The 14577-nt window shown below is 39.2% G+C and overlaps 1 protein-coding gene across 5 annotated transcripts in view; it reads right to left on the bottom strand.

The window, feature by feature from the left end:
- Positions 1 to 14577, bottom strand: part of TSHZ1 (teashirt zinc finger homeobox 1) — a 90435-nt gene that overhangs the window by 29526 nt on the left and 46332 nt on the right. For 3 of the 5 annotated variants that reach the window (XR_009742608.1, XR_009742609.1, XR_009742607.1), the window contains exons 2-3: positions 5936 to 9127; positions 3975 to 4166 (exon numbers count right to left, since the gene is read on the bottom strand). Coding sequence is in view for 2 of the 5 variants with exons in the window: in XM_061448909.1 (XP_061304893.1) it covers positions 5943 to 9127 (3185 nt within the window). In the remaining 3 variants the exon portion in view is untranslated. Of the gene's footprint in view, positions 1 to 3974; positions 4167 to 4528; positions 9128 to 14577 lie in introns of those variants that run through there. The other 2 variants (XM_061448909.1, XM_061448908.1) reach the window with 2 other exon arrangements.

Raw genomic sequence — 14577 nt, 5'->3', positions numbered from 1 at the left:
ATTTCTCTCCCCACACAGTCCACCTCAGACTGCTTGCAGAAGGATAGTGACTTCCAGAGCCGCTCTGCCAGTTTTCCTTGCTATGCTGAAGACTGTGGGGATAGAGGGGAGAAGATGTTCTCAATGCTGAGCCTGTAGCAGTGCTTCTGTGAGAACAAATACAGTGTTACACATTGGAACCATACAGTCATGAACTGAGCCTAACTAGGACTTGGAAGAAAAAGATTAGTTTTTACAGAACATTGCTACTCACAAATGCTCAGGGTAAACTAATTTCTTTGCATGTCCCAATAGGCTGTGTAGTACTTGCAGTGGAGAAGAGTGGAAAGTGAAGGATGCCATAAATTTTGGGTTTCCCTCAGCTGGGTTTTACTTCCAAAGGCAGTCTTTACAACAGTGGTCTGTCTCCATTAGCTGTCAAATGGTGGCAAATGGCATGTGATCCATCCTGTTTGTCCACATCTGAAGACAATGCCCATTTCCAAGATACAGCAATGTATCCTGCCATTCAAAAATACAAACCTCATAATTTCAAGTAATTATTGAAATTATAGCAGGACTGATACCTGACTGCAGCACGATGCATGCTTGTGCATCCAAACTCCCTTGAAAGGCATGTCAAGGGGTAAAAAGGGATTCTGAGCATGGTGATACAGAGTACAATACAAGGAAACTGAAGTGCTAGCTGGCAGGTTAATGTGTTTTGACAAACTGATTTAACACCCACCAGACCACTAGTGAACTTACTTGCAAGAAACTGCTTGCTCTTAGCTACTGGAACTTCCATCCCAGATTATATCCGTCTGAACTCAACTACTTACTCTGGTTATAAACTTTCTAGGGAGTAAGGACCTAAGCCTGAGAGCATGCTCTAGTGGCTAGACGTCAACCTGCTGGTCAGGAGCTTTGGGCACCACTCCTGACTACAGAGTTTTTAGCACTCTGCTTTCCCGACAATGCTGACATTACTGCTCGGGACAGAAGTACGGAACACCGTCAATATATTAAATTTGTTCAGAATTACATTATACCGATGGCCAAGCCATTGTGCCCTAAACAATTTAGTTAGGGAAATGCTTCTTTAAAATGAATGAATAATGTTAACGGTTAATCCTCCCCTGGCACTTTTTACACTAATAAGTTTATCTAGAAGCAAAACATAAAAATCCTGACCACCTGGACAGAGCTAATCAAATCTAAACTTTGCATTTTTTACAGGGAGGGGAACAAAGCAGAGGTAACATCTACAGCAGTTAGAATAAAACCCTGATTCAGCAGGTCACTAGATAATGCTGGGGTAGAAATGATGTAGAAAAAGGAATCTCCATAATAGAGTAACTGAAGCCTCTTATTCTCAGTCAGAAGGTCTATAGCTTTCATTAGTTATCACCTATTGGTTGTCTAAAAACAAACAGGTCCATTCGCCATGTGTTGGAGTTTTCAGATCTTTAGAACCTCCTAAACTGTTCCAAAATCAGATTTGCTGTATCACTAGTAAAAAAAAAAAACCCAAACTAATGATGATAAAGAAGCATATTTCATAAATGATACTAACTGCATGTAATCTGCATCACCCGAACAAGCTTGTAAAATACTGGGTTTGGCAACATACCCAGATTTGGTTATTGATATTTTCACTTGGCTACCGTATCATCTTTCACTTAGAATAGCATCTTTCATCCTAAAATGTGGTCTCCCCACCTACCTGTAGGCTGAAGGCGACTATACACAGTGCTGAAGAGAAACTATACAAAGCCATATGAAACATTCAGAAGGAACTTAATTGGAACTCCAGGGAAAAGAAAAATCTGGATGAATCTTCTTATCTAGATTAGTATCTGGCCAGTACCTTGGAGTTAGCATTCTGTTCTTATACATGGACAGAAAAGGACCCTGCTTTTAAATTTCAGTGAACAGATGGTGAAAACCCACTTCCTGCTACTTTCATGCTGGGAGAGTAACTCAACACTGCATCAGCCAGGAGACCAACACCTACAGAGCTGCGAGAACACTCCACATGGAAACTGGCCTCTCCTTGGAGATCTCCAAGCCAGGACCCCTGCCCTATTATTTAAAGAATATCATACCCTCAAATTTGAGATGGCTTTGGAAACGAGAGACAGCAGCTGATACAGCGTGCCTTCATCAGTCTAATGCAAGATAATGTGTATATTTTTATGCCTTCATACTTAACTGCAATTCCATTTTAGTGGCCTCCGTGATAAGGACAGATTATGTTTGGTGTAATTATTACCAGTGTAACTACCCAGACAAAGTCATAACAAAGTTATATTGCAGAAATTAGTGAATATCCCACCAAATGCTATTAAAAAGACCAAAAAAACAAAGAGTCATTTCATTCAGGACTAATGTCAGCAGGAAACAGATCTCTCAAATTCGCAGGTTTGCATCACCTTCTAAAGAGCAATACAGAAAAGTGCACAGAAGCAGAAACCAAATCTGTGAAGCCAACAAACCAAGGTCTTCAGCCCTGCAAACAGATGCAAGCAAGCAAACAAATGAACACCACCAACCTAATGCTGAAAAAGAAGTAGCTTTATACATCTTTGGAAAGAATCAAATACAACGGATTTTGAATATGTCACAAATAGGTACGCAGGCTTACAGAGAGTCCTAAGGGTTTTAAGGCTCTTACATCTCTTTTCTTCAAGACCTGTCCTTCCATTTAGTAGCTTTAGTAGCTACTTGCAGAATAGCACAAACTTACTTTTGCTGAAATCTTACAGAAATAAAGAAGAAATAAACCTGCAAACCAAGTTTGAGGAAAAGAATACGCTTTAAACTGTGCAATTATTTTTCTTAAGGATTTTTTTTTAATGGAAATTTTTCAGAAATACCGTATCAAACCCAAAGAATAAAGATCACACCGTTGGTGAGCATCATTTTGTTAAGCAAGTGAAACACTAGTCTCTTCAATTTTTCATCTACTTCATATTTCAGTCTTAGAAAGTGTTACATCAGCACAGTCGCCAGGTAAAGCTGCTAGTTCATTCTAAATGGACTTCCTTCAGACACTGGCACAGATGATGAGTGATTGTCCAATTCTGAAGCTATCAGAACTGAACGGATTTAGCAATGTCATAAACACCTCTCGAGGGAGTCACCTGGTGTTGAGAACTCACTTTACATGCCGTGTTTCAAGATCAGTTTTAATGGATTTACATTAGATTCAAACCCACTTTAGAGCTATTATTTCTCCCTTTCAACCTTTTCACCCACTACTGCAATGTAGTATAGCATATGCTATAATCACATGTTTGCAGGCCCATGGTAAAGTAAACAAAACTTCAAAGGGTTATTATTTCAAGACTCTGTATTACAGCCGTAGGCCTGACTGTTATTCTTCCTCAACACCCCTTGGGCCCAAAGTACATAATCATCCAGTAATTGAACTGAAATGTCTAAATGGCAGGATCCCCTGAAGGACATAGGTAGTTAGCAGCGAGGAAAGTAAGGGACATTTAAAAAACCCCTCACGGCACTTTCCTGCACTACTTAGAAATACTGTGTAAATGTAACTGACCTGGACCTGCAGAAAACCTTGCAGAAAACAGAGTAACACTTGGATATTTCTGGGGTTATAGCTAAAGTAAAGATTAAATGTAGAACTGCTCTGTACCAGGGAGCAAAGATCTTACCTTTAAAATCCTTTCAGAAGAATTGAGAAGAAGGAACAGAAATATACATACATACACAGAAGTATATATAACACAATAGTATCACTAATACTACGTGAAGGCAAACCCCTCTAGGTCCTCATATTTAACAGCCCCTCCAAAAACTGTAATGGATAGCAGATCCCAGGCTTTCATACTCTGTAACTGTCAAAGCACTCAGGAGATAGATTAGTGAAGGCTCTGACAGCTCTCTTTTACATTCTAAATGACATCTGCATTCAACAGAACAGAAATAAAGATTAAGGGAAACACCTGATATGATAGCACTCAGCTTACCTCAAAATGCAATATTTAAAAAGTACAGAGAAACACAGGTCTGCCTTCTTGTACTGTAAGTAAAAACTGGTGTCAAAGCCTCAGAGGTCTTCACCGCTGCCAGAAAGGCAAGAACCGCAGCATTCAACAGACTGCAGGGGCAGAAGCCACAGCCTCTGACTGTGTAACTGCTGGAATCAAAAGGTTTTTTGCCTGAGAAGGAAGGGAGGAGACGGTCTTTGAACATACACAGAAAATGGCTACGGGTACAGTCATACAGCATAGGAAAATTAACTTGGCTGAAACCTTTGCAGCCCTTCTTGTACTTCAGTGACGAGCAGAATGCCCGTCGCTAATTGATGGCGCCCTACTGATCCCGTACCTTTCGCAGTACGTACCTACTCCAAATCTCTTTTAAAAGGTTATTAGTATTGAGGCTGCGAAAGAAACACGTCAGCATACAGATCACGAGAGATTATTTCAAACAGATTTTTGCTGGTGGATTATATAAACGATGCCTCTTATTGCTGGAATAACACCTCAAAGGCAATATAATGACGACATGACAATGTATGTAAATCAAGAACTGCATGTGGGTTTATTTTACACTTGAGAAAACAGTGGATTTAATTGTGTGAACCAAAATGTACTGTACAATATTAATGATAAAACATCAAAATGTATAATTCATAGTGCATTGCTTGCTTTATTTTTATTTATTTATTTTTTTGTCAGATAGTTCCTTTAAGTACATGCATCTGGAAAGATGCAGGTGCCAGTAAAATTCCTCTATTTATATCAAGCTGCAGGAACTAAATTTTATTCAAAAAGTGTGGTTTTACATTATATACACAGAAATTGAATATAAAATGACAATATAAAAAGTTAAAAGAGAAAGCATACAGCCAGAAGGTACAAAGAAAGTTGAACAGTTTAAAATGGTATGATATGTAACATGTATTTTTTTAAGCTGATGCTGGCAATTTACAAGGAACAGAATCCAACATTTGCCCCATTTTTTTTTGTTTTCATTTACCAATGCAGCACACTATAGAAAGGTCAGCTTGTACCAAAGCTTAACATTTGTAACTATAAACTGCAGTATTTTACAGGAAAAAAAAAAAAAGGACAAAAAAAAAAAAAAAAAGAAAGAAAAGAGCATTTTTACACTTGTTTTAAATAACAGCTTGCATACTTTTTATTTTTTCTTGCCAAAAAGTGGCAACTCTCAGCATCCAGAGGGTTTGGGCATAGTGGCAACTCGGTTTGCTTTTTTTTGTAATTATCATTTAACTTATACAGTTGTGGCTTCCTAACCCCTTGGGTACTACACAGCTCTCCTTCTTCCAAGCACTGCATGCACAATTTCTTCACAAACCAGTTCTGCATAAAAAAAAAAAAAAAAAAAAAAAAAAAAAGCTCATTCATTAAAAAAAAGTAAGTTCTGCTTCTGAAAAAGCTTTTATTTGAATGAAATGCCTTTAAACCTTTTGTTTTGTTTTTCCTTATTTACTTATTTAGTCCCTGGGAAAGGCACAGAAATGCTATTACAGTTCTCCGAGGGTTAAAACTTGACACTACCAGGTTCTGTGACCTTTATTGTCATGGCAACTTTGTAATTTTAGGATGTCTCTTTATCATTGTTCTTTGTGTCTTTCTTTACGGCTAAATTAATGTCTCTCAATAGTGTCTCCCACTATATTCTACAAAAGATAGCTTAACATCAAGGACAGATGTTGAAAATAAAGGTCAGACTTTGACTCACAAAAAATAAAAACAGAAACAAAAAATAACCATGCACAGATCAGACAAAGAGCATATAAATATAACTACAAAATAAGTGTAAGAAAAACCAAGGTCCAGATAGGCAGTTCAGCAACAAAAGTAAGACTGATTTCAGAGGCTCAGGTCAGGCCTAGTGCAGTACTATGAAGAAGTTTAGTGCAATGTTCCTGTGGTCACTTGCATACCTGGCTGCTTACCTGGACGCTATTGTTTTTCTAACTCAGTTACATAGATCAGATGGTCCTCTGGGGACTTGCCATGTGTTTTACTAAGGTGCAGTTTGACTGCATGCTTGCTTGCAAAAGTTCGGTTACAGAGCTTACACTGGAATGTGGAGCCTAAGTCCTCCTCGGCAATTCCAAGTGAGCCCAAAGTCTTGTTTGTGAGGACTTTTGAAACATTCTGCTGTTCTTGAATCTGATTAAGTGGCAACTTTGATAGATCCTTCAAACTAAACCCTAGGTGTGTCTCTAAGTGACTTATGTATGTAGAAGCAGTCCTGAACTGAGAGGCACAATCATTGCAAAAGAAAACAGGATGTCCTGTGTCCAAGTTCTTTAAAAATTTAGTTCCACCTGTCCTCCTTAACTGATACTTCACATTGGCCAGCCAGTGGCTAATTGTGGTCATGGAAAGACCAGTAAACTTAGAGATGTGTACCCGCTCTTGTGGACCTAAGTCCGACATAATGTATTTGCCTTCTGAGGTCTCCCTCAAGCTGGAAGCAAACTGGGCTTGAAGGATCAGAAGGTGCTGAGGGTTCCAGTTGGACTGTCTGCCCTTCCTCTTGTGTACTGGTGACAGTTCATCCAGAGCTTCCTCAAAACTGCTCCCGTCAGCATCAGACTTCTCTGACACGGTAGACGGAGTTGAAGACTTGGGTGTCAAACGCCCTGTGAGGTTCTTCACCATATCGGAAATATCCAGCAGGGCACTCTCCCTTAGCGGGGATGAGGCAGAGTCAGCCACGCTGGAAACAAGAGGCTTGTTTTTGGACTTGGTTAGATCAATAGGTTGATCACTGTTCTCATAATAGTATCGGTCAATGGCATCAGACTGCTTGACTGGAGTGGTTGGGTAAATGGGTTTGTCCAACATGCTGTTGCTAATTTTGTACAGCATGGCCAAAGGGTCCAGAGAGGGGCTTACTGGCTTAGAAATTTTGCCTAAGTGGGTATTCATAATGGTCTGTAAAGCACTCAATGGATTAATGAAGGATGGCTCAGGTGAATGATCTGTGATGATTCCTAAATTGTTACAGCCATTTGCAACCTTTGTTTTAAGTGGCTCGGTGCCATTTGGAGTATGTGCTTCTGCTGGCCTGTCCTTTTTGACCTTCTGAACTTCTGCTTCAGAGCTCTTCTTCTGCTGCTGTTTGTTATTTATTTCTTCTGCTTTTGGGAAGTCCTTGTTTTCCTTAGCAGCAGGTGACATGGGTTTGCCTGGAGAGCTCTTCTCTTTCTCCAGAGGCTTTTCTTCCTTCTTCACATTGATTTTACCTGTAACTTTCTCCACTAGTTCTTCCATAGCGGATACATTGCTCTTGTGAGGAGGGGGTGTGAGATTGCCTGGGGAATGGATGAGTGCATTGTGTTCTGACGACAGCGATTTTACACTGCTTGCATAAGATGGCTGCATTTGAACGCTCTGCACTGTGGGCTGAAGGGGTTTGACTGTTCCCGGGAGCTGGTAAGCTGCATGAATACTGGGATATCCTCCCCAGGAAGGGGCTCCATTCTGAGCTTTGCTGATAGCTGTTGTCACTGTGTTCTCTAAGGATTTCAATATGTCTATTCCACCTTTAGGACTATCATCTAGGTCCTCCTCTCTGAGGTACTGATACAAAGTTGTTGGCTCAAATTTCTCTGTAGAGTCCTCGTTCTCTTCTTTAATCTTTTTCTCTGTCTCACTGACCACCACCTTTTCCTTCTCTAGGTCTTTCTTCTCCTCCGAGTTTGTGGAGCCTGCAGGGGAATCGGGCTGCTTTTTAATGTTGGAGGCTGGTAGCCTCGTGTGGGTGGTGGGTGGAAGAGGTATAGACTGTATCTTCTCTTCCACCACAGGGTCCAATACTAGCTGTTTGCCTTTTTTGGAAGCAGAATTGGTCACCTTTAAGAAATGACCGGTGACCATCATGTGAGCAGTGAGCTGCTGCAAAGTGTCATGGGAACTCCCACATTCCATGCACTTCAGTATCTGGGCTTTCCGTGCCTCAAACTGCCAAGTATAGCTAGCACCATTTTGATAGCCATAGCGGTTGTTTGGAGTCACATAGGGATTGGCAGTTTTTTGATCCTTTGCAGACTCACCCAGTGAAGCTTCTGCAGTGATCCCTGCTGGCTCAGGTGAACAAGGTGAAGCTAAGTCCTGAAGTGCTCGCTTTTTTGTAGAAGGGACCAATTTAGTGATGGCTGGTACTGGCTCCTTCAGAGGCACTTTCTGGTAATGCTTTGTTTTTATCATATGGACGCTGAGGTCTTGCAAAGATTCAAACGAATGCCCACAGTACATGCACTTCAGCACTTTTTGAGCATCCTCTTTGCCTTCCATTTCCATAAGTGATCGTTTTCTAGGCTTTGACCACCGTTTGGTCTTATCAGCTTCTTTATCTCTGTTGTCATCACGGTAATGTCCAGTTTCATTCATGTGCACCGTTAGCTCCACCAGTGTGTCATAGGCTGCACTGCAGTCTTTGCATCGGAACTTGCTAGCACCGGTGAACACAGACCCATAAAGTTTATTGTTTTGCCGGTAAAGCTGTACTGTGCTGAAAAGACTAGGTTCTGGGAGAAGTCCATATGAAGAGGTCTGCTGCAGAGTTTTAGCTAATGCAGCTTGGTGCCAGTCATAACCTGAGCCACCGCTGTTACTATTACTGTTACTAGTATTACTCGTACTTGTACTGGTACTAGTGTTGGTACTGGTAGTACTAGTACTCTGGGAATTGGCATTGGTGTCAGTACTGGTGGTGGTTTCATTCTGGCTGATTCCATTGTTGCTGGTGGTTGGATTGGATTTCTTTAAGTCCAAAGCTAAACTGGACCAGCAAGTCTCTGAAAGCAAATTTGCATACACAGCTTTTATTTGTGCCAAGCTGTCCTGTGGATAGGAAACACTGTCTGTGCACTGAGGATCCTCTTTCTCTTCTTTGGAGGAAGTGCTTTTGAAATGGGCCAGCTGATCGCTGTTTTCACTAAATGGTGAACCATAGCCTGCATCCTGATTAGTTGCAGTGCTGACTGGGGAGTTCTGGTAGCTTTGAGCCTCTTTGATCTCCGCTTCTTCATTGCACAAATACTCATTCTCCTGGATGTCCAGAGACAGCCCATCATCTTCCACGCTCTCTTCATCTATTTCTGCTGCTTTCAATTCCTCCTCAGGAACATATGCTAAAATACAGGAAGGGAGATGGGGGAAAAACAAGACAAAAGTTATCGAACACACATATTTTACATTGTCGCTGTCTTCTGTACTAAAAGTAGTAAAAATAAAGACAAATTTTGGAGATACATCCAGAAACCAAATTCATCATCCCTCACATACTCCACGTATAAATCCACATACTCTGTCCTGGTTATGGTTTGCTACCAGGGCTACTTAAGAATAACTTTGACTTCATCAGTAAAATATGTGCCATGATCACAGTAGATACCATAATATCAAACCGAAAATCAAACAAAGAGCTTATTAAACGAGTTTTTATCAGTTTAAAAAATGGCCTGGCAATGGGCTATATTTACTGCACTATATATGCGCAACACATTGCAGCTGACCTGTACCCCTCAGAACTAGTTACTCAGAATCACTGCCTTGACCAACTCCATCTCGTCAGTACTGTCTTTTCTGGCAAACTGGCTTTAGCTAAAGCTTCAAGGGCCATTTCTGTGTCACCGACTTTAATGGAGCTATACAGGGCAAGTGTTTCAGGTCAGCTGTTCCAGGGTCTTCTGGAGGCTGGCTGTACTGGGTCCATCTGAGAGCAAAACAGCTTTCATTTTCACAAGGTGAAAAGAGAAGCAAGACAGTGATTGTTTTCTGAAATGGCTGGGATATACTTTGCCTCCTGTTGTGATCTGATGTGGGTCCTGCATTTACTGGTCTGAAAACAGCAGTCAGAAACTAAAAGTAAATGCTAGGGACTAATTTTTAGAAAAAAACAATCAAAAATAATTAGACCTTCATCCCAGATTGATTATTGGTCTATGGTAAATATATAAATAAAACTTTGCTATTGTATTGCTGCCCGGTGAAACTATATAATCTTACCATATTATGTATTTATCTATATCAAACTATTTTTTAAACTAGCAAATGTGACATCTGTGAGCAGATGGCCATTACATCAAAACACATTTACTCCAAGGGCCTAATTCACAGAAATGGCTTACATGTACCTAAGTGATAAATGTACACTTTCATCACAAAGCAGAACACATACTTGTACACATTTCCCTTCCGTTCTGTAAAAGAAGCTTAAAAAAAATTACAATGATAATGGAATGTGGATCATTTATAAGCATGTCAAGGTAGAAAACATGGATTGTGAATAATTTTCAGTAATCAAATAAAAAAATGCCTCTTTGTCAGGTGAACTGTGCAGCAAGTGATGCTGAAATGTGGCCCATGTCCTTCCATGGTACAATACTGAAAGAAAGCCAGAAAAAGAGGTGGTTCTGCTCCTATGTGATATGAAGAAAATACATATTATCATGTTAACAAAGCTGAGGTCCTCTTCAACTGCGGGGAGCATAACTACACATTGAGCTCCTTTTTGTACACAGTTGCTAATATATTCTGAAACTCCTTTTCTGAAAAATAAAAAGAATCTTCCTTCATTGTGCTACAAAAATTCTTTGAAACACTTTGTTTTTTAAGGAACAGTATTACGGCCATTACCACATTCTGTATTTACCTTTTCAATTCATTCTCAATGCAGCCCCTAACTACTCCAGTGGGATCTTTTGAGACAAAGCAGGAAAGTAGTCCGCCTAGTACTGGGGTAGTGGTGAACCTGAAGATGCCTGCTGCATCTTTCATCTGTCCTCTACGTGGCCAGCTTTTTTAGAAGACAATTTGATCTTTTTGTTTTAAAAGTATGAAGCAGGGCCCAACTCCTTACAGATGCACCTGACTCAGGTGTTTGCTAAGATACTTAAAATCACTGGTGAGTACCAAGCACAATAGAAGTCACTACAAAAATCATCCTGGAGCCAAAGGCCAGGAAGATGCCAGAAAAGCCTTGTAAAAGCAGAAAAAAAATTGTTCTTAAAAATTCATTTAGTCCATAAAATGAAGACTAAAATACAGGAATACTAGAAGACCAGTCAGCTTCTCAGTCTTGCAGTAATGCTGTTATTGAAATACTCTGCTGGTGTATGAGCATGGTACTACCACTGCAGTTCTGAACTCCAGGCATATAAGTAGAATTCACTCCCACAGCTACTGTCTTAGCTGCCCCATTAAAGACACCTGTTTCCACTCATTTCTAACAGAAAAAGACAATAGATTTTTAAGTTTCAGAAAAGTAAAGAACAGTTATAGAAGAATATGGTTTCTGACTCTGAAATTCCTTTTAAGTAAAAAAAAAAAAAATAGGAAAGAAAAAAACAACTCAAGAGCCCTAAAGTGCATAAAAATGCACAGTTGCCATCTGGCATTTTTATTTTTTAAAAAAAGAAAACTTAGCAATGATGAGCAGACGGTCACCACGTAGAAGCTGGAAACCGAGGAGGCCTGAATTCTGAGCTTTTATGAACTGCTGTCTTCTTACAAACCTCAGTGGAGCTATGCCAATTTTCTCTAATTTTCACATCCCAATATTTTTAATAAATAGATGTAAGAAACTGTTGTAAGATGATGAATGTTGCTATAGTTGATACAGCACTTTGTAAGAATCCATGTGAACTATCTGCTCACATCTCTCTACTTGATTCTAAATTGCATAAATATGCATTTTTATAATTGCTATATATAACCATCTAAATATCTGATTAAGAAGAAACTCTAGTTGAGCCTCTGCCCTAGCTTTTATTTTCCTTTACTTATTTATGATGGCGTGTTTTTCTCTACCCTTGTATTTTTGCGCTTTACCATAAAAATAAAAGGAGCTAAACCACACAAGAAACATTAAAACTACATGAAAGGCCAGTGTTAAACTGTCAAAGCAAAGAAACTGAGTGTTAGGGTGAAATATCCATCTTCACTCCTTTCCTAGTCTTAGGTTCTGCTGAAACTACTACATGACTGAATTCACTCCCTTACCAATATATACTGCGATATAAGAGTTAAGAATGTATGACTGGCCCAGACTCTGATTTTCTATGATTTCAGAATTGAAGCCAGATTCTAGAAAAAAAAAAAAAAAAAAGAAAAAGAATTTACATGATGTGCACACCCACATGCCTATGCAGGTGTTATCTGAAATAACACAAAGAAACAATTCTTCTTAACCAGAAAGAGTAATTTATCTGAAATGTTTAATTTCTATCACTGCAATCATCAAGATTTTATTTAAGTCCTTTAGCTACCACAGGATACATACAATATCTTTTCATTCAAGACTACTAATGTTTGTAAGACGAATAGCAGCTCACTGAACATATGGTATTTTGCAAGGTCAGTGCAATTCTCTAGCTGAAAATGTTTCTGGTAACGCTAGTTCAGAAGCATACAAGATGAAGAATGTTGATTTCTAAAAACATGTATGTTTTACTAAAATTCTCACAGAAATTTGACAAGTAAGTAAGCTTCAGATTTTTAAACACAGCAAAAATATTCCTATTATAATTAATTGCAGAGACAAGTAATATTACTCCAAGTCAAATAAAAGTGTGAGATGTTCAGATTCTCCCCCTAAATTATAATAGGTAGCTCAACAGACAGGTTTCAGACAGCGTATACTTCTGTGACTGAGAAACTCTCAGCAATCTTCTCCACATATTCCTGCATTTGCAAAAAAACACTGCTGGTTTACCCAAGCCCTGAAACCACACAAAAATACCAGGAGCAGATACAAGCAGTGATCCTCTTCACCAAAAGCTATATCCAAAGATGAAGAAATTACAGAACATAATGCCAGCTTTTCTATTCCTTCTCATTTGTGCATGCACACACTCGGGCAAATACACATTGGAAAAAGGGGAAAAAGCTTCACATTCAAGACAACTACAAATTAGGGGGAGCAGTTTGTATTTCTTAAGTCTTGCTATTATTTTTTGCCTATAAAATGTGCCTTCTGGATGCCAATGCTTCCCCATAGATATACTGTCATCTTTGAGCAGTGTTAAAAGCTGTGCATTCTAATCTAAGTGGACATGAGAAGCTATATATTGTATATGTGAGTAGCATAGCACATTGTGTTTGCTTCAGTGAGAATATTTACACTATAAAATACACATCCATTGTTTGAAAAAGCAGACAGAGATCTGAAATGTAAGGATGTAGTTAAAAATAAAAATATTCTCACATAAACCCCTTTGTAACCTCGGACCGGTGCTTTTGAAGGAATCTATCTCTGTGGAGGTATTCTTTTCCATTCAAAAAGGGATTCAGCATTGAATACATTACTTTGAAAAGGACAAAAGTAACGACTGTATTTCTAACAGTCTACAAAATTAAATGTAGCAAACTCTTCAAGACCTGATTTTAAATCCTCCAAATAAATGAATTAATTCAGAAGACCTCAATATTGAAGGCCACAAGTCAGTAAAGCAATTGAATACTGAAATAATTTTTACTGAAATACATATTTTATAGTTTCAACAAATAGGGATGGGTTTAAGTTTGAAATTCTTCACTAAATCAGGGCCTACTCTGGGACTAGTGGCATAATGTGAATGTTCACCATTCTTCAACAGATATATTTCCACCGCTTCTAATATTTACCCAGCCAACAGGAGACAGCAGCTGCAGAAGTTTTCCCAGGCCACATTGTCACCTTGCACAAACTGCACTCTAGGCTGGGAATGACTTCCACTGCACACAAGAACACATTTCAATCTTGGGCAAAAAAAGGATGGATAGAGACTACAACATATAGCCACACACCTCCCTCATTACAGAAAAACGAGAGGGAGAGGGAAAAAAAACATTTACAGATAGGTTTCCAGAATACAGAGTCCTGAGAGTTTTACAAAAGAATCAAAACTCTCACATAGTGAGAGGTTAAAATGCCTGCTGGAAGATTTGTGAATTTTCTATATTAATATATACCAATGTTCATACAAAATTCTGGCACAGATGCTACAAATCTGTGTGTGTGTCTGTATTACGATGTCACTACAGTGGAAAAATATGGCTTAGTTACAACAATGGCTAAGAAGCAGCACAGACTATCAGACAACCAAATAAACTTAATAGAGTGGCTTGAGTCTTTCATTTCTAATTGCAACAAAATGAGGGCCAAAATACTGGAAACTGCCTACCCTCTAATTCTAATGCAATGGGTTTGAAAAGTAGATAAGGTACTGTAACAAGAACAATCTCCGTGCTTCTAGCAGGTTGAATGATAACCCTTAAAGGCAACCCATTAAAAACCAACAAAAAGATTCTTCACCTCCTTCTCTTCTTTCCCCTATCCCCTTAAAATGAATACTGCAAATAATTAGCCAATGCTGGTAACTGGGGAATGAAGCAGCTTGCACGCAGGTATATTTTCACAGTGATTCTAATCTGAGAAATTTACTTGCTCTTCCCCTTCTATCTGATAAACTATACATTCAAGCATTCTCATTAGTGTTCGGATCACCAAAGAGAGCTGGAGATGAATCAGTCCATCCACCCCTCCTCTCCCTGCTCTGTCGAGATTATTTCATTGAAATGTTCATTTTCATCCCTGCTG

This window comes from Pezoporus flaviventris, unplaced genomic scaffold (genome assembly GCF_033815535.1).
Source record: "Pezoporus flaviventris isolate CSIRO_AGI_PZ_B2104156 unplaced genomic scaffold, CSIRO_AGI_Pfla_v1 ptg000007l, whole genome shotgun sequence".
Lineage (NCBI taxonomy): Eukaryota > Metazoa > Chordata > Aves > Psittaciformes > Psittacidae > Pezoporus > Pezoporus flaviventris.
Note: the sequence above shows the minus strand (reverse complement) of the source record. Positions and strands in the feature narration are given on the sequence as shown.